Below are 26,682 nucleotides of genomic sequence, written 5' to 3'. Positions count from 1 at the left end.
CATTGATTCTGGCTAAATCTGGCACATTAATAATGTGCATTGTCCCTGTCAACTACACCAAGTAAAGTAAAGGAAACATTCTTACGCGATGCTTCTGAGCTAGTAGACCCATCGTCATCCTCTGTCGTATCCTCCTCTTCATCTTCCTCGTGCTCCTCCTCCTCCTCGGGGTTAGGCTCCACCCAACGTCCGGGCATGAGTGCTGCGGAGTCGTATGAGTTACAGAGCGGTCCTACGATGTGGGTGATGAAGGACTCCTGGAGCTTAGCCAGCTGAGGAGCAGAGCGGTCCATGAAGGGGCTGATGGGAAGGCCCTGGCTGGACTCCTCGTCACCCTGTGGAAGAGGTGATGACACGTTCACTTTTTAGAATCAGAAGACTTTATTGGTTGCTAGGAGGTTTTTTGGTGCTACAGTCAAGAGATTAAAAAAACAAACATTTAACATCTGTAGGCTACATAATGTATAGGTAGATCAAATTATGACACGCGAGTTGATAAATGATGATTACACGCGATAAGGCATTCACTCACTGCTCTAGAATGTAGTGAAATGTGGGTACATTCAAGAGGGTGCTAATAAATGTGTCTAAATGTAGATTTCTGTCATTATGAAGCACATACGATTATCAAATAGATTGTTCTCTACAATATTATAACCTTAATATGCTTGTACTTAATTAAGATTTTTGTCCACAAATGTACCGAAATGTCTATTATGTGTAAATATTTTATGATTTGTAACTTAAATGCCATAATGTAGTTATTTTGTTAGATGATTGTCTCTATTAGCTTAAATCACGCTAGCTGTTCGTTCCAAAGAGATTCACAAGTCACAGGAATGTGTCGCGCAATAGAGACATTGTCTCCCTCCAAGGAACGTGTTCCTAGGCAACCCCCCTGCACTTGCCGGGACAGGCCTGCTCCTTCAGTGACTAAAGCCAATGTGAGAAACGTACTAACAGAAGTTTGTGCTATGAAACAAAATAAAAACTGCACTCTGACCCACAGAACGTATTTGCTAGATTCATGATAGACAAATCACGGAAAGTGAAATTCAAAGCGTGATGTAATATTATTGGAATTGGCAGCTGTTGTTGGTAAGTAATGAATCTGTTAAGTTAGCTTCTGACATGACTTACTGAGTATTTAACCATGTTGATTACAGTAACTGCCCATTGAAAATATGACTTTTAAAAGTTATATATAAAAGTTATAACATATCCAAATAATGTTGACTTTTCCTATACAAGTATTTGTGGCCAAAGCATAAATTGGAGAAAAAAACACTTTCAGAAACCTACCACGAACTTGTATCTCAAACAGACCGTTTAAAAAAATGCTTACTAATTCCTCATAGAACATGATGTCATCATCACCTTGAGGAGGATGAGCTGGCCAATCAGCGGTCTACTTGCATGAATATTTTTAATTACCAGAATACGCCCATACCATTCCAACACAGAAAAGCTGCTTCATAATATACTTAATTACCACTGGAAATACTGGGCAGTTACTTTAAATAAGAACGTTAATTTGTTGTAACCGCTGCTCTTGGTTGTATCTCTTCTATTTTTTCAGTGTTGGGAGTTGGTAACATTTGGAGGTGTTTCCGTGCTTTGGACCAATCAAAATCAACTTGATACCTTGGTCATTTTTATCTCCAGATCCGTGGCTCTAACACTGAGATGCAGTGCCTTAGACTGCTGCGCCACTCAGGAGTGTACAAGTGGATCATGTTTGTCAAGTTGTTGGTCACCGCCTTTCAAATTGTCCAATTTGCGACTATATGTCAACTGGATGAACTTTACGAAAATCATGTGATCAAAGGTCATGCAGTTTTTGATGAAGTTGCCTTCAAGTTGCTGCAGCTGCTACTCACCATCATTGCGGAGGCACTTTTGTCAACCAATCATTAGGGTGTTCTGGTTTGACCCACGCGATTGTGGACAAACACGTGACTGAAACAGGAACTTTATCGCAATTCTAAAGCCAATGGAAATACAAATGAAAGGTATATTTGAGACCTGTCTCTAACCAATCAAATGAAAGGTATATTTGAGACCTGTCTCTAACCAATCAAATGAAAGGTATATTTGAGACCTGTCTCTAACCAATCAAATGAAAGGTATATTTGAGACCTGTCTCTAACCAATCACATGAAAGGTATATTTGAGACCTGTCTCTAACCAATTAATTGTACACATGTTATGTTTTTAGTTTGTGTGTGTGTGATATGGGGAGAAAGTTTATTTCAACATTTATACAGAAAAACATTTATAAACAACACCAGCTATGTTGACACTGCCATGTTAATCTGAGACCACCACAGTATCTGACTTTCGGCTATCACAGATGCACCTCTCCTGACTTCACTCGCCGATTTCCGTCAACAGTCGGCTTCGTTAAGCTAAGCGCTTGAACATACCCATTGCTTTCGGGGGAAGTTAGATATTGAAATTCAGTCTGTTAGCTTTGTAAATGAATATGTAGAACCAATTTTGTTTTCTATAACGCAGATTTCACTCGGCTATGATCACTCGGCTATGCATTCCTTTCCCAAATGTCAATACGCCTTATCCATTGCTGTTTTGGTTAGTGATTATTGCCTTATTTCACTGTAGAGCCTCTAGCCCTGCTCAATACGCCTTAGCTAACCCTTTCATTCCACCTCCCACACATGCAGTGACCTCACCTGGTTTAAATGATGTTTCTAGAGACAATATCTCTCTCATCATCACTCAATGCATAGGTTTACCTCCACTGTATTCACATCCTACCATACCCTTGTCTGTACATTATGCCTTGAATCTATTCTACCGTGCCCAGAAACCTGCTCCTTTTACTCTCTGTCCCAAACGTACTAGACGACCAGTTCTTATAGCCTTTAGCCATACCCTTATTCTACTCCTCCTCTGTTCCTCTGGTGATGTAAAGGTTAATCCAGGCCCTGCAGTGCCTAGCTCCACTACCATTCCCTAGGCGCTCTCATTTGTTGACTTCTGCAACTGTAAAAGCCTTGGTTTCATGCATGTTAACATTAGAAGCCTCCTCCCTCAGTTTGTTTTATTCACTGCTTTAGCACACTCTGCCAACCTAGCCATGTCTGAATCCTGGCTTAGGAAGACCACCAAAAACGCAGAAATTTCCATCCCTAAATATAACATTTTCCGACAAGATAGAACTGCCAGAGGGGGCGGAGTTGCAATCTACTGCAGAGTTCTGTCTTACTATCCAGGTCTGTGCCCAAACAATTTGAGCTTCTACTTTTAAAAATCCATCTTTCCAGAAACAAGTCTCTCACATTTGCCGCTTGCTATAGACCACCCTCTGCCCACAGCTGTTCCCTGGACACCATATGTGAATTGATTGCCCCCCATCTATCTTCAGAGCTCGTGCTGATAACTGACCTAAACTGGGACATGCTTAACACCCCGGCCATCCTACAATCTAAGCTTGATGCCCTCAATCTCACACAAATTATCAATGAACCTACCAGGTACAACCCCAAATCCGTAAACATGGGCACCCTCATAGATATCATTCTAACCAACCTGCCCTCCAAATACACTCCTGTCGTCAACCAGGATCTCAGCGATCACTGCCTCATTGCCTGCGTCAATAATGGTTCTGCGGTCAAACGACCACCCCTCATCACTGTCAAACGCTCCCTAAAACACTTCAGCGAGCAGGACTTTCTAATCGACCTGGCCCGGGTATCAGTAGAGGATGCCTGGTTATTCTTTAAAAGAGCCTTCTTCACCATCTTACATACGCATGCCCCATTAAAAAAATGTAGAACCTGGAACTAATATAGCCCTTGGTTCAATCCAGACCTGACTGCCCTTGACCAGTTCAAAAACATCCTGTGGCGTACTGCATTAGCACCGAATAGCCCCCACAATACGCAACTTTTCAGGGAAGTTAGGAACCAATATACACAGGCAGTTCAGAAAGCAAAGGCTAGCTTTTTCAAACAGAAATTTGCATCCTGTAGCATAAACTCCAAAAAGTTCTGGGACACTGTAAAGTCCATGGAGAATAAGTGCACCTCCTCCCAGCTGCCCACTGAGCTGAGGCTAGAAAACACTGTCACGACCAATAAATCCACAATAATTGAGAATTTCAATAAGCATTTTTCTACGGCTGGCTATGCTTTCCACTTGGCTACCCCTACCCCGGTCAACAGCCCTGCACCCCCCACAGCAACTTACCCAAGCCCCCCCTTTCTCCTTCACCCAAATCCAGACAGCTGATGTTCTGAAAGAGCTGCAAAATCTGGACCCCTACAAATCAGCAGGGCTAGACAATCTGGACCCTCTCTTTCTAAAATTATCCGGCGAAATTGTTGCAACCCCTATTACTAGCCTGTTCAACTTCTGTTTCGTATCGTCTGAGATACCCAAAGATTGGGAAGCTGCCGCGGTCATCCCCCTCTTCAAAGGGAAGACACCCTAGACCCAAACTGCTACAGACCTATATCTATCCTACCCTGCCTTTCTAAGGTCTTCGAAAGCCAAGTTAACAAACAGATCACCGACCATTTCGAATCCCACAGTACCTTCTCCGCCATACAATCTGGTTTCCGAGCTGGTCATGGGTGCACCTCAGCCACGCTCAAGGTCCTAAACGATATCATAACCGCCATCGATAAGAGACAATACTGTGCAGCTGTATTCATCGATCTGGCCAAGGCTTTCGACTCTGTCAATCACTACATTCTTATCGGCAGACTCAAAAGCCTTGGCTTCTCAAATGACTGCCTCGCCTGGTTCACCAACTACTTCTCAGACAGAGTTCAGTGTGTCAAATCGGAGGGCCTGTTGTCCGGGCCTCCGGCAGTCTCTATGGGGGTGCCACAGGGTTCAATTCTCAGGGTGACTCTTTTCTCTGTATATATCAATGATGTCAATCTTGCTGCTGGTGATTCTCTGATCCACCTCTACGCAGACGACACCATTCTGTATACTTCTTTCCCTTCTTTGGCCACTGTGTTAACTATCCTCCAGACGAGATTCAATGCCATACAACTCTCCTTCCGTGGCCTCCAACTGCTCTTAAAACGTCTTATGGCTGCAGGGGCAGTATTGAGTAGCTTGGATGAAAATGTGCCCAGAGGTGCCCAGAGTAAACTGCCTGCTCCTCAGTCCCAGTTGCTAATATATTCATATTATTATTAGTATTGGATGGAAAACACTCTGAAGTTTCTAAAACTGTTTGAATGATGTCTTTGAGTATAGCAGAACTCATATGGCAGGCAAAAACCTGAGAAAAAATCCAACCAGGAATATGGGTCATTTTGCACTTCCTAAGGCTTCCACTAGATGTCAACAGTCTTTAGAACCTTGTCTGAGGCTTCTAACGTGAAGGGGGGCCGAATGAGAGGGGATTGAGTAAGGTCTACCATGACCTGAACATGCGCTGACCATGCGCGTTCATGTGAGAGCGAGCTCTGTTCCATCGCACTTCTGAAGAAAAAGGAATTCTCCGGTTGAAATTTTTGAAGATTTATGTTAAAAACATCCTAAAGATTGATTCAATACATCGTTTGACATGTTTCTACTGACTGTTATGTTAGTGAACGCGCGTCGTGACTTTGGATTTGTGTACCAAACGCGCCAAAAGTAGCTATTTGGACATAAATGATGGACATTACCGAACAAATTAAACATTTATTGTGGAACTGTGATTCCTGGGAGTGCATTCTGATAAAGATCATCAAAGGTAAGTGAATATTTATAATGTTATTTCTGACTTGTGTTGACTGCACAATATGGCGGATATATTTTTGTCTTGATTGGGCTCTGAGTGCCGACCTCAGATTATTGCATGGTTAGCTTTTTCCGTAAAGCTTTTTTGAAATCTGACACAGCGGTTGCATTAAGGAGAAGTGGATATAAAATTCCATGTATAACACTTGATCTTTGGTTTATGAGTATTTCTGGAAATTGATTTGGCTCTCTGCATAATCACCGGATGTTTTTGGAATTACTGAACATAACGCGCCAAAGTATACTGAGAATTTTTTATATAAATATGAACTTTACCGAAAAAAACATACATGTATTGTGTAACATGAAGTCCTATGAGTGTCATCTGATGAAGATCATCAAAGGTTAGTGATTAATTTTATCTCTATTTCTGCTTTTTGTGACTCCTGTCTTTGGCTGGAAAAATGGCTGTGTTTTTCTGTGATTTGGCGGTGACCTAACATAATCGTTTGTGGTGCTTTCGCTGTAAAGCCTTTTTGAATTCGGACACTTTGGTGGGATTAACAACAAGAGTACATTTAAAATGGTATAAGATAGTTGTATGTTTGAGGAATTTTAATTATGAGATTTCTGTTGTTTGAATTTGGCGCCCTGCACTTTCACTGGCTGTTGTCATATCGATCCCGTTAACGGGATTGCAGCCCTAAAAAGTTAAATGCAAGTAAAACTAAATGCATGCTCTTCAACCGATCACTGCCCACACCTGCCCGCCCACCCAGCATCACTACTCTGGACGGATCTGACTTAGAATATGTGGACAACTACAAATACCTAGGTGTCTGGTTAGACTGTTAACTCTCCTTCCAGACTCACATTAAGCATCTCCAATCCAAAATTAAATCTAGAATCGGCTTACTATTTCGCAACAAAGCATCCTTCACTCATGCTGCCAAACATACCCTCGTAAAACTGACTATTCTACCGATCCTTGACTTCGGCAATGTCATTTACAAAATAGCCTCCAACACTACTCAGCAAATTGGATGCAGTCTATCACAGTGCCATCCGTTTTGTCACCAAAGCCCCATATACTACCCACCACGGCGACCTGTATGCTCTCGTTGGTTGGCCCTCGCTTCATATTTGTCGCCAGACCCATTGGCTCCAAGTCATCAATAAGTCTTTGCTAGGTAAAGCCACGCCTTATCTCAGCTCACTGGTCACCATAGCAGCACCCACCAGTAGCACGCGCTCCAGCAGGTATATTTCACCGGTCATTCCCAAATCCAATTCCTCCTTTGGCCGCCTTTCCTTCCAGTTCTCTGCTGCCAATGACTGGAACGAACTGCAAAAATCACTGAAGCTGGAGACTCATATCTCCCTCACTAACTTTCAGCACCAGCTGTCAGAGCAGCTCACAGATCACTGCACCTGTACATAGCCCATCTGTAAATAGCCCATCCAACTACCCCATCCCCATACTGTTATTTATTCTATATATTTTGCTCCTTTGCACCCCAGTATCTCTACTTGCACACTCATCTTCTGCACATCTAACACTCCAGTGTTTAATTGCTATATTGTAATTATTTCGCCACTATGGCCTATTTATTGCCTTACCTCCCTTATCCTACCTCATTTGCACACACTGTATATATACTTTTTCTATTGTAATATTGACTGTATGTTTGTTTATTCCATGTGTAACTCTGTGTTGTTGTTTGTGTCGCACTGCTTTGCTTTATCTTGGCCAGGTCGCAGTTGTAAATGAGAACTTGTTTTCAACTAGCCTACCTGGTTAAATAAAGGTGAAATAAATAAAAAATCAAACACGAAGCTGCAGCCACTAGCTAGCTTGTCAGTTGACGTTCGTAGTTAACGCATTTCTGCCCTCGGAGCAGTGACAGAGTTCTATTGAGTAGCGACCACTTTTTGACCATGGCTGTACAGATATTCTATTCACTCTAAATGATCTGATAAAATTGTCTGCATATTGAACCATATGTGGTAGAGACATTTGGTTTGGACTATTGTTCTTCTGTAGCATTTCTCAATGTTTTATTTTTTAGAAACATTGCATGAAATAATAATTTTATGGCTGAACACCCAACATAATAGGCGTATAAATCAAATCATTTAAATCTCCAGTTTCACATTCTGTGAAAATAAATATGCCAGTTACAAAACACACATCCATCTCATCTCTTCCTTAGTGACACACTGGGGACTTTACAGAGCAACCTTCTAGGACTAGATTTAAATGGACAACCGCACAGGCTCACCCCAGACATTGGCGCCAACAGAACACCCCACACATTGACTCCAAGGCCGTGGTCTGTCTGTGTAATCACTGTTGCAATCACTGCTGCTCCTCCACCAGTTGCCTAGCACCCCAACAGCATAATCACCATATTGAATCCTATCCATCATTGGGGTCATTGTCATTGAAGGGCCAGACTGTTGCCAAGCTTCTGGAGTGCAGACTTTTCTTCTACACTATGAAGGAGGCTTGGCTCAGGCTGGCTTCATACGCTAGTTGAAGAGTGTGTGGCAATGATTTGGACTGGGTTGGGCTGATGGCACCCTTAAGAGTTGCAGTCAGTTTTGGAATCGGTGGCCACTAATAAACTAGTCCTGAATATCTTAAACTAAGAGCCCTTTATTTGGTACAAATCATTCCTGAAGTTGTAGACCTCAGCTGAATCTGATAATGAACAGTGTGGCTGTTGAACTAGTTGAGGGGACTAAATTACTTGGTGTTACCTTAGATTGTAAACTGTCATGGTCAAAACATAGATTAAATAGTTGTAAAGATGGGGAGAGGTCTGTCCATAGAGATGCTCTGCTTTTTTGACACAACACAAAGCAAGTCCTGTAGGCTCTAGTTTTATCTTATCTTTATTATTGTCCAGTTATGATCAAGTGCTACAAAGAAATACCTAGTTAATGTTACGCGGAGAAGAGCAGGTGAACCCAAGTGCAGACTCAGACGAGGAGATTGGGACAAGGTATTTATTGAAAAGCAGATGAAAGATGTGGTGCAGGCCAGGGGAAGCTTGGGTGGGTTGCAGGATCCAGGTTCTAAGGCTGGAGCGAGGGGAGTTGGGGCTGGGTGAGCAGGTCCGGAGCAGAATCCAAGGAAGCAGTGGAGTGGGGGTTCTGGGCAGGGTGGCAGGACTGACAAGACGTGGGACTGGAGACAGGGACCAGAGTCAGAGTGGACGGAACTGTAGCGGAGAGAACAGCATCAGGGAAGGAAAAATGGGCACAACATGAAAATAGGATCTATGCATGAGCCAATGGCTAAAATGCAGATTGACAGAGCAGAGGCTACGATCTGGCAGCGTGGAAGTGGCAGGGTCTTGATTATGGAACAGGTTGCAGCTGGTGGGGATCTGCTCTGACTCCAGCACACCTGTCTCTCCACACACACACACGAGAGAGAAAACTGGGGGAGTGGCAGCAGATCAAGGAGACACAGGATGAGCAGTAGAGGGCGTGGCAGGAGCAGATGTAACAGTTAAGCTGCAGCTGGCCCAGAACAGAACAACACGTTTTGCTCTTCATTGTAATCAGAGGTATAATATTAATAGTATGCATGCCAGTCTCTCCTGGCTAAGAGTTGAGGAGTTGTTTATCTAAGAAACATTCATGTGTTGGAAATTCCAAATGGTTTGCATAGTCAACTTACACACAGCACTGACACACACACACTTACCCCACCAGACATACCACCAGGGGTCTTTTCACAGTCCACAGGTCCAAAAAGAAAATGTACAGTATTATGTACAGTATTATACAGAGCCATGAGTGCATGGAACTCCCTTCCATCTCATATAGAGCAAGTGAACAGCAAACCTGGTTTATAAAAAACAAATAAAGCAACACCTCACGGCACAACGCCTCTCCCCCATGTGACCTACTTGTTGTGTGTATGTACTGACATTTATGTGTAACTGATAGATCCACGCAAACACACTACATGTTAATGTTTTTACATGAACGTACACTACCGTTCAAAAGTTTGGGGTCACTTAGAAATGTCCTTGTTTTTGAAAGGAAAGCACATGTTTTGTCCATTAAAATAACACCAAATTGATCAGAAATGCAGAGCAGACATTGTTAATGTTGTAAATGACTATTGTAGCTGGAAACGGCTGATTTTTTGTGGAATATCTACATAGGCATGCAGAGGCCAATTATCAGCAACCATCATTCCTGTGTTCCAATGGCACGTTGTGTTAGCTAATCCAAGTTTATCATTTTAAAAGGCTAATTGATCATTAGAAAACCCTTTTGCAAATATGTTAGCACCGCTGAAAACTGTTGTCCTGCTTAAAGAAGCAATAAACTGGCCTTCTTTAGACTAGTTGAGTATCTGGAGCATCAGCATGTGTGGGTTCGATTACAGGCTCAAAATGTCTAGAAACAAAGGACTTTCTTCTGAAACTCGACAGTCTTTTCTTGTTCTGAGAAATGAAGGCTATTCCATGCGAGAAATTGCCAAGAAACTGAAGATCTCGTACAACGCTGTGTACTACTCCCTTCACAGAACAGCGCAAACTGACTCTAACCAGAATAGAAAGAGGAGTGGGAGGCCCCGGTGCACTACTGAGCAAGAGGACAAGTACATTAGAGTGTCTAGTTTGAGAAACAGACGCCTCACAAGTCCTCAACTGGCAGCTTCATTAAATAGTACCTGCAAAACACCAGTCTCAACGTCAACAGTGAAGAGGCGACTCAGGGATGCTGGCCTTCTAGGCAGGATTACAATTAATGGGTATTTTTGTAGGGATTGATACATTTTTTTGTAAGGGAAAATCAAGTCTGACATTTCAAAGTGGAAAATTACAAACGTCAGAAAGCCTATACGTTTTCAATGTCCTCAAATTATGTAAAGGTATTTTATACAGACAAAATGTCTTTGAAATCAATGCCATGCAGAACACACATGGCACATGTAAGCTACAGTGAACATACAGAAATAACTGCCAACTGACTATGGAAGACACCCTGATGCAGTTTCCTCAGTACAGTATATATTGTTTATTGACACCTTTGCACAATTCACTATTTCTTTTCAAAATATGAATATGGCCTGGATAAAATGATTCAACATTTACATGTATTTGATTGGAGGCAAGATCTGATTTACCGTGTAACTTACCTGACCTGTGATTAGTTGAAGGTGACAACAGGGTAAAAATAGCCATTCAACCAGTATTGAAATTAGAAAATAGAACTTTCACTCCATTGTATAATGCAAAGGTGCCAATATATTTGACAGGTCTAGCATATGTGTCATATGTCATAATGCCAAAAATATGAAATATAAAGTATAAATATAAAGTGAAGACCCGATGCATATTCCTTATCAGATAACATATGTCATATGTCATCATCTGTTGTCATATATTCTCCTGTTACACAGAACACACAAAGTCATCTTTAGTCTGAACGTAAATAAATAGAATCTGATTGTCTATGGATGGCATATTCCTTATCCGGACAATCATATTTCATGTGTGTCGCATTTTCTACCAAGGTTGACATTCTATGGGTTATCTCTGTGCAATTCCAGGCAGCAGACATGCCATTACTATCTCAATTTGTCAGGGAGATGGAATAAAAATGTAATTACTGGGTGAAAATCCATCAAGTTTTGGGGTCAACAAAATGAATGGGACTGAGAAAAACTTGTGATTTCAACATACAGTCGCTCTACACTCTTACAAAAAAAGGTGCTATCTAGAGTGGCCTGTGAAAGTATTCACCCCCTTGGCATTTTTCCTTTTTTGTTGCCTTTCAACCTGGAAATAAAACCGAGGGGGGGGGGGGGGGGGGTTGTATCATTTGATTTACAAAACATGCCTACCACTTTGAAGATGCAAAATATTTTGGGGGTGTGAAACCAACAAGAAATAAGAAAAAAAAAAGGAAAACTTGAGCGTGCATTACTATTCACCCCCTCCAAAGTCAATACTTTTTTAGAGCCACCTTTTGCAGAAATTACAGCTGCAAGTCTCTTGGGGTATGTCTCTATAAGCTTGGCACATCTAGCCACTGAGATTTTTGCCCATTCTTCAAGGCAAAACTGCTCCAGCTCCTTCAAGTTGGATGGGTTCCACTGGTGTACAGCAATCTTTAAGTCATACCACAGATTCTCAATTGGATTGAGGTCTGGGCTTTGACTAGGCCATTCCAAGACATTTAAATGTTTCCCCTTAAACCACTCGAGTGTTGCTTTAGCAGTATGCTTAGGGTCATTGTCCAGCTGGAAGGTGAACCTCTGTCCCAGTTTCAAGTCTCTGTAAGACTGAAACAGGTTTCCCTCAAGAATTTCCCTGTATTTAGCACCATCCATCATTCCTTCATTCCTTCAATTCTGACCAGTTTCCCAGTCCCTGCCAGTGAAAAACATCTCCACAGCATGATGCTGCCACCACCATGCTTCACTGTGGGGATGGTATTCTCGGGGTGATAAGAGGTGTTGGGTTTGCGCCAGACATAATGTTTTCCTTGATGGCCAAAAAGCAAAATTTTAGTCTCATCTGACCAGAGTACCGTCTTCCATATATTTAGGGAGTCTCCCACATGCCTTTTGGTGAACACCAAACGTGTTTGCTTATTGTTTTCTTTAACACAATGGCTTTTTTCTGGCCACACTTCCGTAAAGCCCAGCTCTGTGGAGTGTACGGCTTAAAGTGGTCCTATGGACAGATACTCCAATCTCCGCTGTGGAGCTTTGCAGCTCCTTCAGGGTTATCTTTGGTCTCTTTGTTGCCTCTCTGATTAATGCCCTCCTTGCCTGGTCCGTGAGGTTTGGTGGGCGGCCCGCTCTTGTGGTGCCATATTCTTAAAATTGTGACTTCTGAAGGTAATTGGTTGCACAAGATCTTATTTAGGGGCTTCATAGCAAAGGGGTGAATACATATGCACAAACCACTTTTCCGTTTTTTATTTATTTAAACAAGTGATTTTCTTTCATTTCACTTTACCAATTTGGACTATTTTGTGCATGTCCATTACATGAAAACCAAATAAAATCAATTTAAATTCCAGGTTGTAATGCAACAAAATAGGAAAAATGCCAAGGGGGATGAATACTTTTGCAAGGCACTGTAAAACCTAAAAAGGATTCTTCAGCTGTCCCCATAGGAAAACCCTTTGAAGAACCCTTTTTGGTTACAGGTAGAACTCTTTTGGGTTCCATGTAGAACCCTTTCCACAGAGGGTTCAGCATGAAACCCAAAAGTGTTCTACCTGGAGCCAAAAAGGGTTCTCCTATGGGGACAGCCGAGGAACCCTTCTGGAACTCTTTTTTCTAAAAGCGTAGTACAACGGTAGTACATTGTGCTCCCGAGTGGTGCAGCGGTCAGGTTTATATCCAGGCTGTATCACATTCTGCCGTGATTGGGAGTCCTATAGGGCGGTGCACAATTGGCCCAGCGTCGGCCGGGGTAGTCTGTCATTGTAAATAAGAATTTGTTCTTAACTGACTTGCCTAGTTAAATAAAGGTCAAATAAGTTTAAAAAAAAATACTACTACAGTTTTTATTTGACTTAAATGTGTATTTTATATATATTATTCTACAGTCTATAGTGCCTGATAGCTTTGTAGCATGGGGCAGAGACTTTTCTTTTACAATACTATAGCCATCTGTATTGCCATATTATTTCTAATATTGAACATAACAGCTTTTCCTTTCACAGGAGTTTCATGTCAGATAAACCTTGTACTAGCACGTGAAACCTTCCAGTCCCATGAATGTATCGGATGTGTTAGTATTTTTCTGTTGTATACTTCTGTTGGACTGGTGGTTACTTCTGAAGAATTGGGATGAGAATTCTGAGAATCCAAACCATCGCTTCGGGATTGAAAGCATGTCACTTATTTTACTCCCACGTGTGTGTGTGTGTGTGTGTGTGTGTGTGTGTGTGTGTGTGTGTGTGTGGGCTAGGGTGTAGGGGCTAGAGTGTAGGGGCTAGGGTGTAGGGGCTAGGGTGTAGGGGCTAGGGTGTAGGGGCTAGAGTATAGGGGCTAGGGTGTAGGGGCTAGGGTGTAGGGGCTACAGTGTAGGGGCTAGAGTGTAGGGGCTAGGGTGTAGGGGCTAGGGTGTAGGGGCTAGAGTATAGGCGCTAGGGTGTAGGGGCTAGGGTGTAGGGGCTAGAGTATAGGGGCTAGGGTGTAGGGGCTAGAGTATAGGGGCTAGGGTGTAGGGGCTAGAGTATAGGGGCTAGGGTGTAGGGGCTAGAGTATAGGGGCTAGGGTGTAGGGGCTAGGGTGTAGGGGCTAGGGTGTAGGGGCTAGGGTGTAGGGGCTAGGGTGTAGGGGCTAGAGTGTAGGGGCTAGGGTGTAGGGGCTAGAGTATAGGGGCTAGGGTGTAGGGGCTAGAGTATAGGGGCTAGGGTGTAGGGGCTAGAGTATAGGGGCTAGGGTGTAGGGGCTAGGGTGTAGGGGCTAGAGTGTAGGGGCTAGGGTGTAGGGGCTAGGGTGTAGGGGCTAGGGTGTAGGGGCTAGGGTGTAGGGGCTAGGGTGTAGGGGCTAGAGTATAGGGGCTAGGGTGTAGGGGCTAGGGTGTAGGGGCTAGGGTGTAGGGGCTACAGTGTAGGGGCTAGAGTGTAGGGGCTAGGGTGTAGGGGCTAGGGTGTAGGGGCTAGGGTGTAGGGGCTAGAGTATAGGGGCTAGGGTGTAGGGGCTAGGGTGTAGGGGCTAGAGTATAGGGGCTAGGGTGTAGGGGCTAGAGTATAGGGGCTAGGGTGTAGGGGCTAGAGTATAGGGGCTAGGGTGTAGGGGCTAGAGTATAGGGGCTAGGGTGTAGGGGCTAGGGTGTAGGGGCTAGGGTGTAGGGGCTAGGGTGTAGGGGCTAGAGTGTAGGGGCTAGGGTGTAGGGGCTAGAGTATAGGGGCTAGGGTGTAGGGGCTAGAGTATAGGGGCTAGGGTGTAGGGGCTAGAGTATAGGGGCTAGGGTGTAGGGGCTAGGGTGTAGGGGCTAGAGTGTAGGGGCTAGGGTGTAGGGGCTAGGGTGTAGGGGCTAGGGTGTAGGGCTAGAGTGTAGGGGCTAGGGTGTAGGGGCTAGGGTGTAGGGGCTAGGGTGTAGGGGCTAGAGTATAGGGGCTAGAGTATAGGGGCTAGGGTGTAGGGGCTAGAGTATAGGGGCTAGAGTGTAGGGGCTAGGGTGTAGGGGCTAGGGTGTAGGGGCTAGAGTATAGGGGCTAGGGTGTAGGGGCTAGGGTGTAGGGGCTAGAGTATAGGGGCTAGGGTGTAGGGGCTAGGGTGTAGGGGCTAGGGTGTAGGGGCTAGGGTGTAGGGGCTAGAGTATAGGGGCTAGGGTGTAGGGGCTAGGGTATAGGGGCTAGAGTATAGGGGCTAGGGTGTAGGGGCTAGGGTGTAGGGGCTAGAGTGTAGGGGCTAGGGTGTAGGGGCTAGGGTGTAGGGGCTAGGGTGTAGGGGCTAGGGTGTAGGGGCTAGAGTATAGGGGCTAGGGTGTAGGGGCTAGGGTGTAGGGGCTAGGGTGTAGGGGCTAGAGTGTAGGGGCTAGAGTGTAGGGGCTAGGGTGTAGGGGCTAGAGTATAGGGGCTAGAGTATAGGGGCTAGGGTGTAGGGGCTAGGGTGTAGGGGCTAGAGTATAGGGGCTAGGGTGTAGGGGCTAGAGTATAGGGGCTAGAGTATAGGGGCTAGAGTATAGGGGCTAGGGTGTAGGGGCTAGGGTGTAGGGGCTAGAGTATAGGGGCTAGAGTATAGGGGCTAGAGTATAGGGGCTAGAGTATAGGGGCTAGGGTGTAGGGGCTAGGGTGTAGGGGCTAGAGTATAGGGGCTAGAGTATAGGGGCTAGAGTATAGGGGCTAGAGTATAGGGGCTAGGGTGTAGGGGCTAGGGTGTAGGGGCTAGGGTGTAGGGGCTAGAGTATAGGGGCTAGGGTGTAGGGGCTAGGGTGTAGGGGCTAGGGTGTAGGGGCTAGGGTGTAGGGGCTAGAGTATAGGGGCTAGGGTGTAGGGGCTAGGGTGTAGGGGCTAGGGTGTAGGGGCTAGGGTGTAGGGGCTAGAGTATAGGGGCTAGAGTGTAGGGGCTAGAGTATAGGGGCTAGGGTGTAGGGGCTAGGGTGTAGGGGCTAGAGTATAGGGGCTAGGGTGTAGGGGCTAGGGTGTAGGGGCTAGGGTGTAGGGGCTAGAGTATAGGGGCTAGGGTGTAGGGGCTAGAGTATAGGGGCTAGGGTGTAGGGGCTAGGGTGTAGGGGCTAGGGTGTAGGGGCTAGAGTATAGGGGCTAGGGTGTAGGGGCTAGAGTATAGGGGCTAGGGTGTAGGGGCTAGGGTATGATTTGGATCTCACATGTTCATAGAATTCATCGACGATGCCTTTGGTCCACTGTATGTTCAGGTACTTTTGTTTCAGTGTGTGTTTGTTTGTGTGTGTGTGTGTGTGTGTGTGTGTGTGTGTGTGTGTGTGTGTGTGTGTGTGTGTGTGTGTGTGTGTGTGTGTGTGTGTGTGTGTGTGTGTGTGTGTGTGTGTGTGTGTGTGTGTGTGTGTGTGTGTGTGTGTGTGTGTGTGTGAGAGATAGAGAGAGAATCTGACCTGTTCATAGAACTCATCAACGATGCCCTTGGTCCACTGTAGGTGCAGGTCCTTGTGTTTCAGTGGGCCATTGATGTCAGCTAGCTTGATGCACATCTGACACACCAGCAGTCTGTCGTTCTCATTGGACCAATCAATACCCCTCGTCACGTCATCACCTACCTATAGTAAAAGACAGAGACAAAATATGTTAACCTATAAAAATGCTTTGTGAACTTATATGGTACATTAGGGCACTTACTATACAAAACCTTTCATCTATCACACATCTGAAAATATATATATGTACGTGGTTCAATAACATGGTAAATCAGTTGTCATTTAACCAAGAATGTAACATTTAAATTGGATTCCTGATTTAAGAATTCCATAGCTCCAACATTCCGTATTTTGGATTAACCCTTTAATCCCCACCTCTCGGTACGTATCTGTTCTGTGCTGCTCTGAAATTGCCGGAATTATTTGACCTTTAGGTTGAATAATCATCTTCCTCAAAACCCTTTTCTTTTTTTCAATGTATTCCTCATTTCTAGGTAGGTCCAGTGGCGACCCGTCATTCAGGGCAAGTAAGACAATATATATCATTGAGTTAATAAATCCACATATAAACATGGTCTCTTTTTTGTTTTCTTGAGTAAGGCAGCTTCAAAATTCAGGTGTTTCATGCTAGCTCAGTGCTTTCTGTGGAGGTGGGGTAAGTTACGGCCAAGTAATAAGGGTAGACTACGAATGCCATAGAGTTACATTCGTAGTGCCCATCCAAGAAGGCTCAAAGTCACTGGCCACAGATAAAATGACGTCAAATCACGTTATATCTACAGTAGCCTTGATTGGACTGATCATGTCAACATCATACTTTCTAAATCTTAGCTAGCAGTCATCATCATGAATCAATTCGATAATCTACTGGCAAATCCTCTTTAATCCTTGTCAAATGAAGAGAAGTAATGAAGAGAAACTATAGATAAAACGTATCGTTGCTCATCGGCCGTTATACAACAATGAGTGGTTTGGAAGTAATTACTGACAGTGGGTAACTGCAAGCATTGCAACTGGGAAATGGGCAATAAACAAGCTCAGACTGGGAAAATACGTTTTACACGGTCATGCAAATCCAACCAGGAATTGTAAATCCGGCCTCTTTGTCTTTCTTTGATGACAAAATTTGCCCACGAAGGACCGCCGCGCCACCTTCCTGTTCAAGTGAGCACATCACAACAAGGTGAATCCAAAAATGTCTTATATGCTGCTGCATAAATTATGTAATATGCCAGGGAGATATGTAAACTGTAGCTAAGAAAGTAAAACTAAGTGTATGTTGTGTAGTAAGTTGTCAGTAGGCCATGTGCCTCACCCTAATAAGTTGGTCTATTTTCACCTCTTAAATTCGCCTAACGTTACTCTTCTGACTCGGTGGTGCACATGTAGCCTATAATCTGTTTTTGAGAAATGTAATCATTGAATATTGTAAGAACTTTCATTGTCTGCTTATATGCCCCCTTCATTTACCCTACGGTTCTGACTTGGTGTACAGGGAAAACACTGTAAGAATGACCTATGCTCTGAATTCTGTTGCTGTACATTTCAAAAGCTGAACAAACAGTTAAATTGACTACGTCCGTCCTGGCTCGCTCATGAATGTCTTAATCAAAATTACGGATTGCCTCTTATACGCTTGTCGTCCCCTTGAATTAACTGTTTCGCTGCCAGTCAAGGCTCCGCTGATAACCAGGAGTAGCAGTGGTAAGGTGTTGGGACTGCTGTTGGGACTCTGCTGTTGGGACAGCTTCATGTAGGCCCTAACAGTCTGTGGGCACCGTTTGTCCCCGTTATAGTGCAATTCATGTATTGTTTAGTGTTGTGCTGTGGCTTTGCTGGCATGCATCCCACATTACACTTTGTTTTGCCCACCAAGATTTACATGCTAAAATCACCACTGTGTGGTTACACACTCTTGGTATCCACATCATCAACAAACTGTCATGGTCCCCCCCATTTCTACACTGCTGCTACTCTCCGTTTATGATCTATTTATTTTACCTTTATTCAACTAGGCAAGTCGGTTAAGAACAAATTCTTATTTTCAATGACGGCCTAGGAACAGTGAGTTAACTGCCTTGTTCAGGGGCAGAACAACATATTTTTACCTTGTCAGCTTGGGGATTCGATCTTGCAACCTTTCGGTTACTAGTCCAATGCTTTAACCACTAGGCTACCTGCCGCCCCTCCACTCTAACCACTAGGCTACCTGCCGCTCCAATGCACAGTCACTTTACCTCTACCTACATGTACATATTACCTCAATTATCTCAATTAACCTGTGCCCCCTGCACATTGACTCTGTACCGGTACCCCCTGTATATAGCCTTGTTATTTTCTTGTTGCTCTTTAAAAATAATAAGGATCCGCTTTTTTCTATTTTCGCCTAAAATGACATACCCAAATCGAACTGCCTGTAGCTCAGGCCCTGAAGCAAGGATATGCATATTCTTGGTACCATTTGAAAGGAAAGTCTTTGACGTTTGTGGAAATGTGAAAGCAATGTAGGAGAATATAACACAATAGATTTGGTAAAAGATAACACAAAGAAAAAACGAACTGTTCATTAGTATTTTTTTTGTACCATCATCTTTGAAATGTAAGAGAACGGCCATCATGTATTATTCCAACCCAGGTGCAATTTAGATTTGGGCCACTAGATGGCAGCAGTGTATGTGCAAAGTTTTAGACTGATCCAATGAACCATTGCGTTTCTGTTCAAAATGTTGTATCAAGACTGCCCAAATGTGCCTAATTTGTTTATTAATAACTTTTCATGTTCAAAATTGTGCACTCTCCTCAAACAATAGCATTGTATTATTTCACTGTAATAGCTACTGTAAATTGGACAGTGCAGTTAGATTAACAACAATTTATGCTTTCTGCCAATATCAGATATGTCTATGTCCTGGGAAATGTCTTGTTACTTACAACCTCATGCTAATCGTATTAGCCTACGTTAGCTCAACCGTCCCGTGGAAGGGACACTGATCCCGAAGAAGTTTTTTAATTATTTGTTATTTTTCTATTTTATTTTTATTGTTTACTTCAGTTTATTTAGTAAATACTTTCTTACCACTTATTTTTTCTTAAAACTGCACTGTTGGTTAAGGGCTTGTAAGTAAGCATTTCACCTGTTGTATTTGGCGCATGACACACACACACACACACACACACACACACACACACACACACACACACACACACACACACACACACACACACACACACACACACACACACACACACACACACACACACACACACACACACACACACACACACACACACACACACAGAGCAGACTCCTGCAAGGTTATTCTTATTATGCTAACGCCATAACCCCTGAGCGCAGGAGCAGCTACATCAACAGCTAATTCAATGGGCCTTTTCAGAGAAAGCTTGATTTGGTTTCTAGGAATTGGAGGGGAAATGAGTACAAGGTGTGTGTGTGTGTGTGTGTGTGTGTGTGTGTGTGTGTGTGTGTGTGTGTGTGTGTGTGTGTGTGTGTGTGAGAGTGAGAGTGAGAGGGAGAGCGAGAGAGAGAGAGAGAGAGAGAGAGAGAGAGAGAGAGAGAGAGAGACAGAGAGAGAGACAGAGACAGAGACAGAGACAGAGACAGAGACAGAGACAGAGGCTTTGTGGTACAACAGAGCCAGTGTGAAAGACACAACACTGCTCTGTTGGCTTTAGTGGTGCTCACACACACACACACACTGAATGGGCGTAACACTGTTAACACTGTTAGTGGAAGGGCAGCAATATGTTGTATAACTGGTAGTGCCTAACTGCCACCAGCTTTACTGCAGAACAGTGGAAAGGCTTTACTGCAGAACAGTGGAAAGGCTTTACTGCAGCACAGTGGAAAGTCTTTACTACAGCACAGTCGAAAGGCTTTACTACAGAACAGTGGAAAGGCTTTACTGCAGCACAGTGGAAAGGCTTTACTACAGAACAGTGGAAAGGCTTTACTGCAGCACAGTGGAAAGGCTTTACTACAGAACAATGGAAAGGCTTTACTACAGAACAGTGGAAAGGCTTTACTGCAGAACAGTGGAAAGGCTTTACTGCAGCACAGTGGAAAGGTTTTACTACAGCACAGTGGAAAGGCTTTACTACAGAACAGTGGAAAGGTTTTACTACAGCACAGTGGAAAGGCTTTACTACAGAACAGTGGAAAGGCTTTACTACAGCACAGTGGAAAGGCTTTACTACAGCACAGTGGAAAGGCTTTACTACAGCACAGTGGAAAGGCTTTACTACAGCAGAGTGGAAAGGCTTTACTACAGCACAGTGGAAAGGCTTTACTACAGCACAGTGGAAAGGTTTTACTACAGCACAGTGGGATAGCTTTACTACAGAACAGTGGAAAGGTTTAGTCCCCACCAATGATAGCAGCAGAATTCAGACTGCAAAATTGATTTCCTGAAAAGCTGCAGGTTAGAGCCTTCTATTCGTATGGGTTAGTTAAGTTAACGAGAATATAATGAGGATATTTAAGGTCCAGAAATGTACTGGCACATATAATACTGTTCCTTTTTATAAACAATATCTAACTGATTTTCTAGAACACTTACGTTTGACTCTATGCTATTGCGATAGTGTAACAGACCAATGTGGACAGAGAGTGAGCTATAATGAGGGCTTGTGGATTATGCTGGGCAGAGGTGAGAGCACTACAAACCTGCACTACAAATACCCAGGGGTAGGCAGTAGAACTCTCACATACAACATGCTACAATAGCTGAAGAGATCTTAGACTCAAATGAAATACACAGGTTTACGGGTCTGTGAACACTTAATTAATTGATTGATTCATTGGTTTCACCTTGGCATTGAACTCTGCCAGGAAGTCAAAGTGTTTCTTGAGGTCAGTGGCGAGGATGGCCTCTATGACCAGGAAGCGGAAGCGTTTGAACTCCACGTGGTCCAGGTTAACCAGGAAGTTATACTCTGGACGGGACATGAACAGATTCCAGGCCGAGGCGGCGTGGTGGTTCTCGAGCACCGACCTGTCGTTATACAACACTGCCTGGAGAGGGGAAGATAGGATGCGAGAGAATTAGTCCTGTTATGGTAACAGGACACATTTAACTCAATTCTAACCTGGTCAGAGAATTGCCCATACAGTTCCACAACACATAACAACAGCAATCCAAGTCAAGTACCACTATTTTCTTTATCTCTAAAATAAAAACTCTGCTCTCCCTGCAGACAACAGTTCAACATATGACTGTGAAGATTTTTTTTGTTCACTTGAGCCCGGAAGTGCTTTGACAGAGAAGTGGTGTACCTGTGGTGCACTTGTGGCCACCAGGAAGGCGTTAGTCCTCCCAGGGTGGTCATAGTCATGCATGGCTGCTGCTACATAGAGAGCCATGAGCTCCAGGGCTGGGATGAGCCCCGACAGGCAACCATACCCATCCTCCGACACGCTGTAGGTCTTCGACACCAGGTAGCCCATGTGACTGTGTGTGATGCCACTGTCAGAGTCTGGGAGAGACGAGGAGAAAGAGAGAGAGAGATTGAGAGGTAGAGGGAGAGGGAGAGGGAGAGGGAGAGGTAGAGGGAGAGGTAGAGGGAGAGGGAGAGGTAGAGGGAGAGGTAGAGGGAGAGGTAGAGGTAGAGGGAGAGGTAGAGGGAGAGGGAGAGGGAGAGGGAGAGGGAGAGGGAGAGGTAGAGGGAGAGGGAGAGGGAGAGGGAGAGGGAGAGGGAGAGGGAGAGGGAGAGGGAGAGGGAGAGGGAGAGGTAGAGGGAGAGGGAGAGGGAGAGGGAGAGGGAGAGGGAGAGGGAGAGGTAGAGGTAGAGGGAGAGGGAGAGGTAGAAGGAGAGGGAGAGGGAGTGGGAGAGGGAGAGGGGTGTAAGTAGCAGTCTACTACCATGTCTGATTCACACCATTGTTCCAACCTGAACCACACTGTACTGGCTCAGGTAGTTTCTTTTTACATTGTCCTTTCCAGCACTATGGTGGCTGAAATGTGCTGAAATGTGCTAAACCGTGGTTTGGCACAGTAGTGTGAAAAGTGTACCAGCAAGCACCCCCAAAGGCCCCAAACTCTCAACCTCTAAATCCACTTCTGCTCGGATCAAAGAGTTTGGTGAACTAAGGCATATAAAATTAGGTTATGAAAATCTGGGGTTGGGAGAACTTTAATCTGGTTGCAATTTCATGCCCGCTCATGCATTGCTAAACTTCAAATAGTATTTGGTACTCAGAGACGACATCACAAATGGAACCCTATTCCCTTTATAGTGCACTAGTTTTGACTAAAAGTAGTGCACTATATAGGGAATAGGGCTCTAGAGTAGTGCACTATATAGGGAATAGGGCTCTAGAGTAGTGCACTATATAGGGAATAGGGCTCTAGAGTAGTGCACTATATAGGGAATAGGGCTCTAGAGTAGTGCACTATATAGGGAATAGGATTCCATTTGGGACGCAGACAGACGCTGAGCCCCCAGTCTGATAAGAACAGCTGAGAGCGTTGACGTAGCTGTAACAAACATTCCAATGCCTTGATCTTAATGAGACGACTTACAAAACAGTAACTAGAGATGGTAGGTATAGGCTAAATTAAATGAAAGGCAAAAGTTTATCCGATTGTTACAAATTATATTAAGAGTCTTGGACATAGCAATGTATTATTAAATATAGTTGACTCTTTAAGTCTCTTCGGTTTGTACAAAATCTAAATCTTACTCAAGTTGACAACCATAACGAACATAATGATGTTATATTCAAAACAGGAGGAAAAACAGTTGGTTGTCTTCTCATAGAGTCAAAATTCAAGTTATCAATAAATAACGTGTTTCAATCTCCTGATGCCAAATCAAGCAAGAGCCATGATGATTCAATTACACTGGCCAGTATTCAAGTCACTTTTTATTTCTTTTTTATTACATTTTTTATTTAACCTTTATTTAACTAGGCAAGTCAGTTCACCTGAGTCGCTGGCAGAGCAATGGTCAGTGATGAGGCTGGGCAGACCTGGTACGGCCTGGGTAGTGAGGTACCAGACAGCATGGAGAACGTCTGTAGCGTGGATTCTGTTGTGATCTGGATTGATTGATAAAAAAAATAAAAATTGGTACAATTCAATATAATTACCAAAAGTAGAGAGCGAAAGGGAGAGAATATGAGACATTTCAGTAGTGATAATGTCCACTAGGCCACACTGTTTCTGTTTCTACTGTAGGGGTGAAAAAGATATGGAGAGATTGTACAGTAAACTAGTGTTAATGGAGAGTTGAAAGAAAAATGGTGTAACATCGCCCTCTAGTGGTTTACTGATGGTATGACACTTTTAACTAAACTTCAATATACTAAGCAAAACACATGTAACACATTAAGGGATAGTTTCCCGGGACACAGAATAAGTCTAGTCCTGGACTAAAAATGTACTCTACTAGGCTTAATCTGTGTCTGCAAAACAGAGTCATTAAGGTAAAACAGGACCTTTTAAGACAGCAGAGTCATTAAGGTAAAACAGGTTCTTACATGGTATGTCTCTGTAGCCATTCTCCAGAGCATGGAAGTAGTTCATGAATTCGTGAACCGGGATCTTGAAGGTCTCAAATAGGCCTGTGTCTTCAAAAAGCCTGTGAGAGACCTGAAACAGACAGTTAGAGAGCTCACAGAATCAATTGCATTCTCACCCGTCAGACAGACTCTTTGATTGACACTGAATGGTCTATGGGCTTATAGATAGCCTCATTCTCATAGACGTCTCAACACTTGCTTTAAATGTACAGATATTCTTAATTTATTCTGTGACAGTACCCAACCTGACACACATCACAGGCTGGGAGCAACACAGGACCCCTGAAACCCTTAGGGGTAAAGAGCCTTGCTCAAGGGCACAACGGCAGTAGTATGTAGAGATATTGAAGTTGGTAACTCTCCGGCTACCTGTAGATTTCCCTGCACGCAGCTCGGGGGTTCGAACCAGCAACCCTCCAGTTACCTACCCACTTCTCTAACCTCGAGGCTACCGCTTCTGTCTCAAACAACCAATTCCATTCTCACCAGACAAACACACTTTGATTGACACAGTGACTGCCCAATGATAGATGGTTGACCATCAGCCTGTCTAATTGGTTGTTTCTCTCACCTGGCTGAGAATGAACTATTCTAACCTGTCCTCACCTGGCTGAGAATGAACTATTCTAACCTGTCCTCACCTGGCTGAGAATGAACTATTCTAACCTGTCCTCACCTGGCTGAGAATGAACTATTCTAACCTGTCCTCACCTGGCTGAGAATGAACTATTCTAACCTGTCCTCACCTGGCTGAGAATGAACTATTCTAACCTGTCCTCACCTGGTTACAGCTCCCCTGACTAGGCTGTACAGTAGCTGGTGTCACCTGGTTACATCTCACCTGACTAGGCTGTAGAGTAGCTGGTCTCACCTGGTTACAGCTCACCTGACTAGGCTGTACAGTACCTGTCCTCACCTGGTTACATCTCCCCTGACTAGGCTGTACAGTACCTGTCCTCACCTGGTTACATCTCCCCTGACTAGGCTGTAGAGTAGCTGGTCTCACCTGGTTACAGCTCACCTGACTAGGCTGTACAGTACCTGTCCTCACCTGGTTACATCTCCCCTGACTAGGCTGTACAGTACCTGTCCTCATCTGGTTACAGCTCCCCTGACTAGGCTGTACAGTACCTGTCCTCACCTGGTTACAGCTCCTCTGACTAGGCTGTACAGTACCTGTCCTCACCTGGTTACAGCTCCCCTGACTAGGCTGTACAGTACCTGTCCTCACCTGGTTACATATCCCCTGACTAGGCTGTACAGTACCTGTCCTCACCTGGTTACATCTCCCCTGACTAGGCTGTACAGTACCTGTCCTCACCTGGTTACATCTCCCCTGACTAGGCTGTACAGTAGCTGGTCTCACCTGGTTACAGCTCCCCTGACTAGGCTGTACATTACCTGTCCTCACCTGGTTACATCTCCCCTGACTAGGCTGTACAGTAGCTGGTCTCACCTGGTTACAGCTCCCCTGACTAGGCTGTACAGTACCTGTCCTCACCTGGTTACATCTCCCCTGACTAGGCTGTAGAGTAGCTGGTCTCACCTGGTTACAGCTCACCTGACTAGGCTGTACAGTACCTGTCCTCACCTGGTTACATCTCCCCTGACTAGGCTGTACAGTACCTGTCCTCACCTGGTTACAGCTCCCCTGACTAGGCTGTACAGTACCTGTCCTCACCTGGTTACAGCTCCCCTGACTAGGCTGTACAGTACCTGTCCTCACCTGGTTACAGCTCCCCTGACTAGGCTGTACAGTACCTGTCCTCACCTGGTTACATATCCCCTGACTAGGCTGTACAGTACCTGTCCTCACCTGGTTACATCTCCCCTGACTAGGCTGTACAGTAGCTGGTCTCACCTGGTTACATCTCCCCTGACTAGGCTGTACAGTACCTGTCCTCACCTGGTTACATCTCCCCTGACTAGGCTGTACAGTACCTGTCCTCACCTGGTTACATCTCCCCTGACTAGGCTGTACAGTAGCTGGTCTCACCTGGTTACAGCTCCCCTGACTATGCTGTACATTACCTGTCCTCACCTGGTTACATCTCCCCTGACTAGGCTGTACAGTAGCTGGTCTCACCTGGTTACAGCTCCCCTGACTAGGCTGTACAGTACCTGTCCTCACCTGGTTACATCTCCCCTGACTAGGCTGTGCAGTAGCTGGTCTCACCTGACTAGGCTGTGCAGTAGCTGGTCTCACCTGGTTACAGCTCCCCTGACTAGGATGTGCAGTAGCTGGTCTCACCTGGTTACATCTCCCCTGACTAGGCTGTACAGTACCTGTCCTCACCTGGTTACATCTCCCCTGACTAGGCTGTACAGTAGCTGGTCTCACCTGGTTACATCTCCCCTTACTAGGCTGTGCAGTAGCTGGTCTCACCTGGTTACATCTCCCCTGACTAGGCTGTGCAGTACCTGTCCTCACCTGGTTACAGCTCCCCTGACTAGGCTGTACAGTAGCTGGTCTCACCTGACTAGGCTGTACAGTACCTGTCCTCACCTGGTTACATCTCCCCTGACTAGGCTGTACAGTAGCTGGTCTCACCTGACTAGGCTGTACAGTACCTGTCCTCACCTGGTTACATCTCCCCTGACTAGGCTGTACAGTAGCTGGTCTCACCTGGTTACATCTCCCCTGACTAGGCTGTACAGTACCTGTCCTCACCTGGTTACATCTCCCCTTACTAGGCTGTGCAGTAGCTGGTCTCACCTGGTTACATCTCCCCTTACTAGGCTGTGCATTACCTGTCCTCACCTGACTAGGCTGTACAGCACCTGTCCTCACCTGGTTACATCTCCCCTTACTAGGCTGTA

General features: G+C 44.7%; 1 protein-coding gene across 1 annotated transcript in view; it reads right to left on the bottom strand.

The window, feature by feature from the left end:
* Positions 1-26,682, bottom strand: part of LOC139584252 (cGMP-inhibited 3',5'-cyclic phosphodiesterase 3A-like) — a 255,801-nt gene that overhangs the window by 5,394 nt on the left and 223,725 nt on the right. The window contains exons 9-14 of the mRNA XM_071415872.1: positions 23,821-23,932; positions 23,266-23,379; positions 21,616-21,815; positions 21,151-21,354; positions 16,284-16,445; positions 86-335 (exon numbers count right to left, since the gene is read on the bottom strand). Coding sequence (XP_071271973.1) covers positions 86-335; positions 16,284-16,445; positions 21,151-21,354; positions 21,616-21,815; positions 23,266-23,379; positions 23,821-23,932 — 1,042 coding nt within the window. The remainder of the gene's footprint in view (positions 1-85; positions 336-16,283; positions 16,446-21,150; positions 21,355-21,615; positions 21,816-23,265; positions 23,380-23,820; positions 23,933-26,682) is intronic.

This window comes from Salvelinus alpinus, chromosome 9 (genome assembly GCF_045679555.1).
Source record: "Salvelinus alpinus chromosome 9, SLU_Salpinus.1, whole genome shotgun sequence".
NCBI lineage: Eukaryota > Metazoa > Chordata > Actinopteri > Salmoniformes > Salmonidae > Salvelinus > Salvelinus alpinus.
Note: the sequence above shows the minus strand (reverse complement) of the source record. Positions and strands in the feature narration are given on the sequence as shown.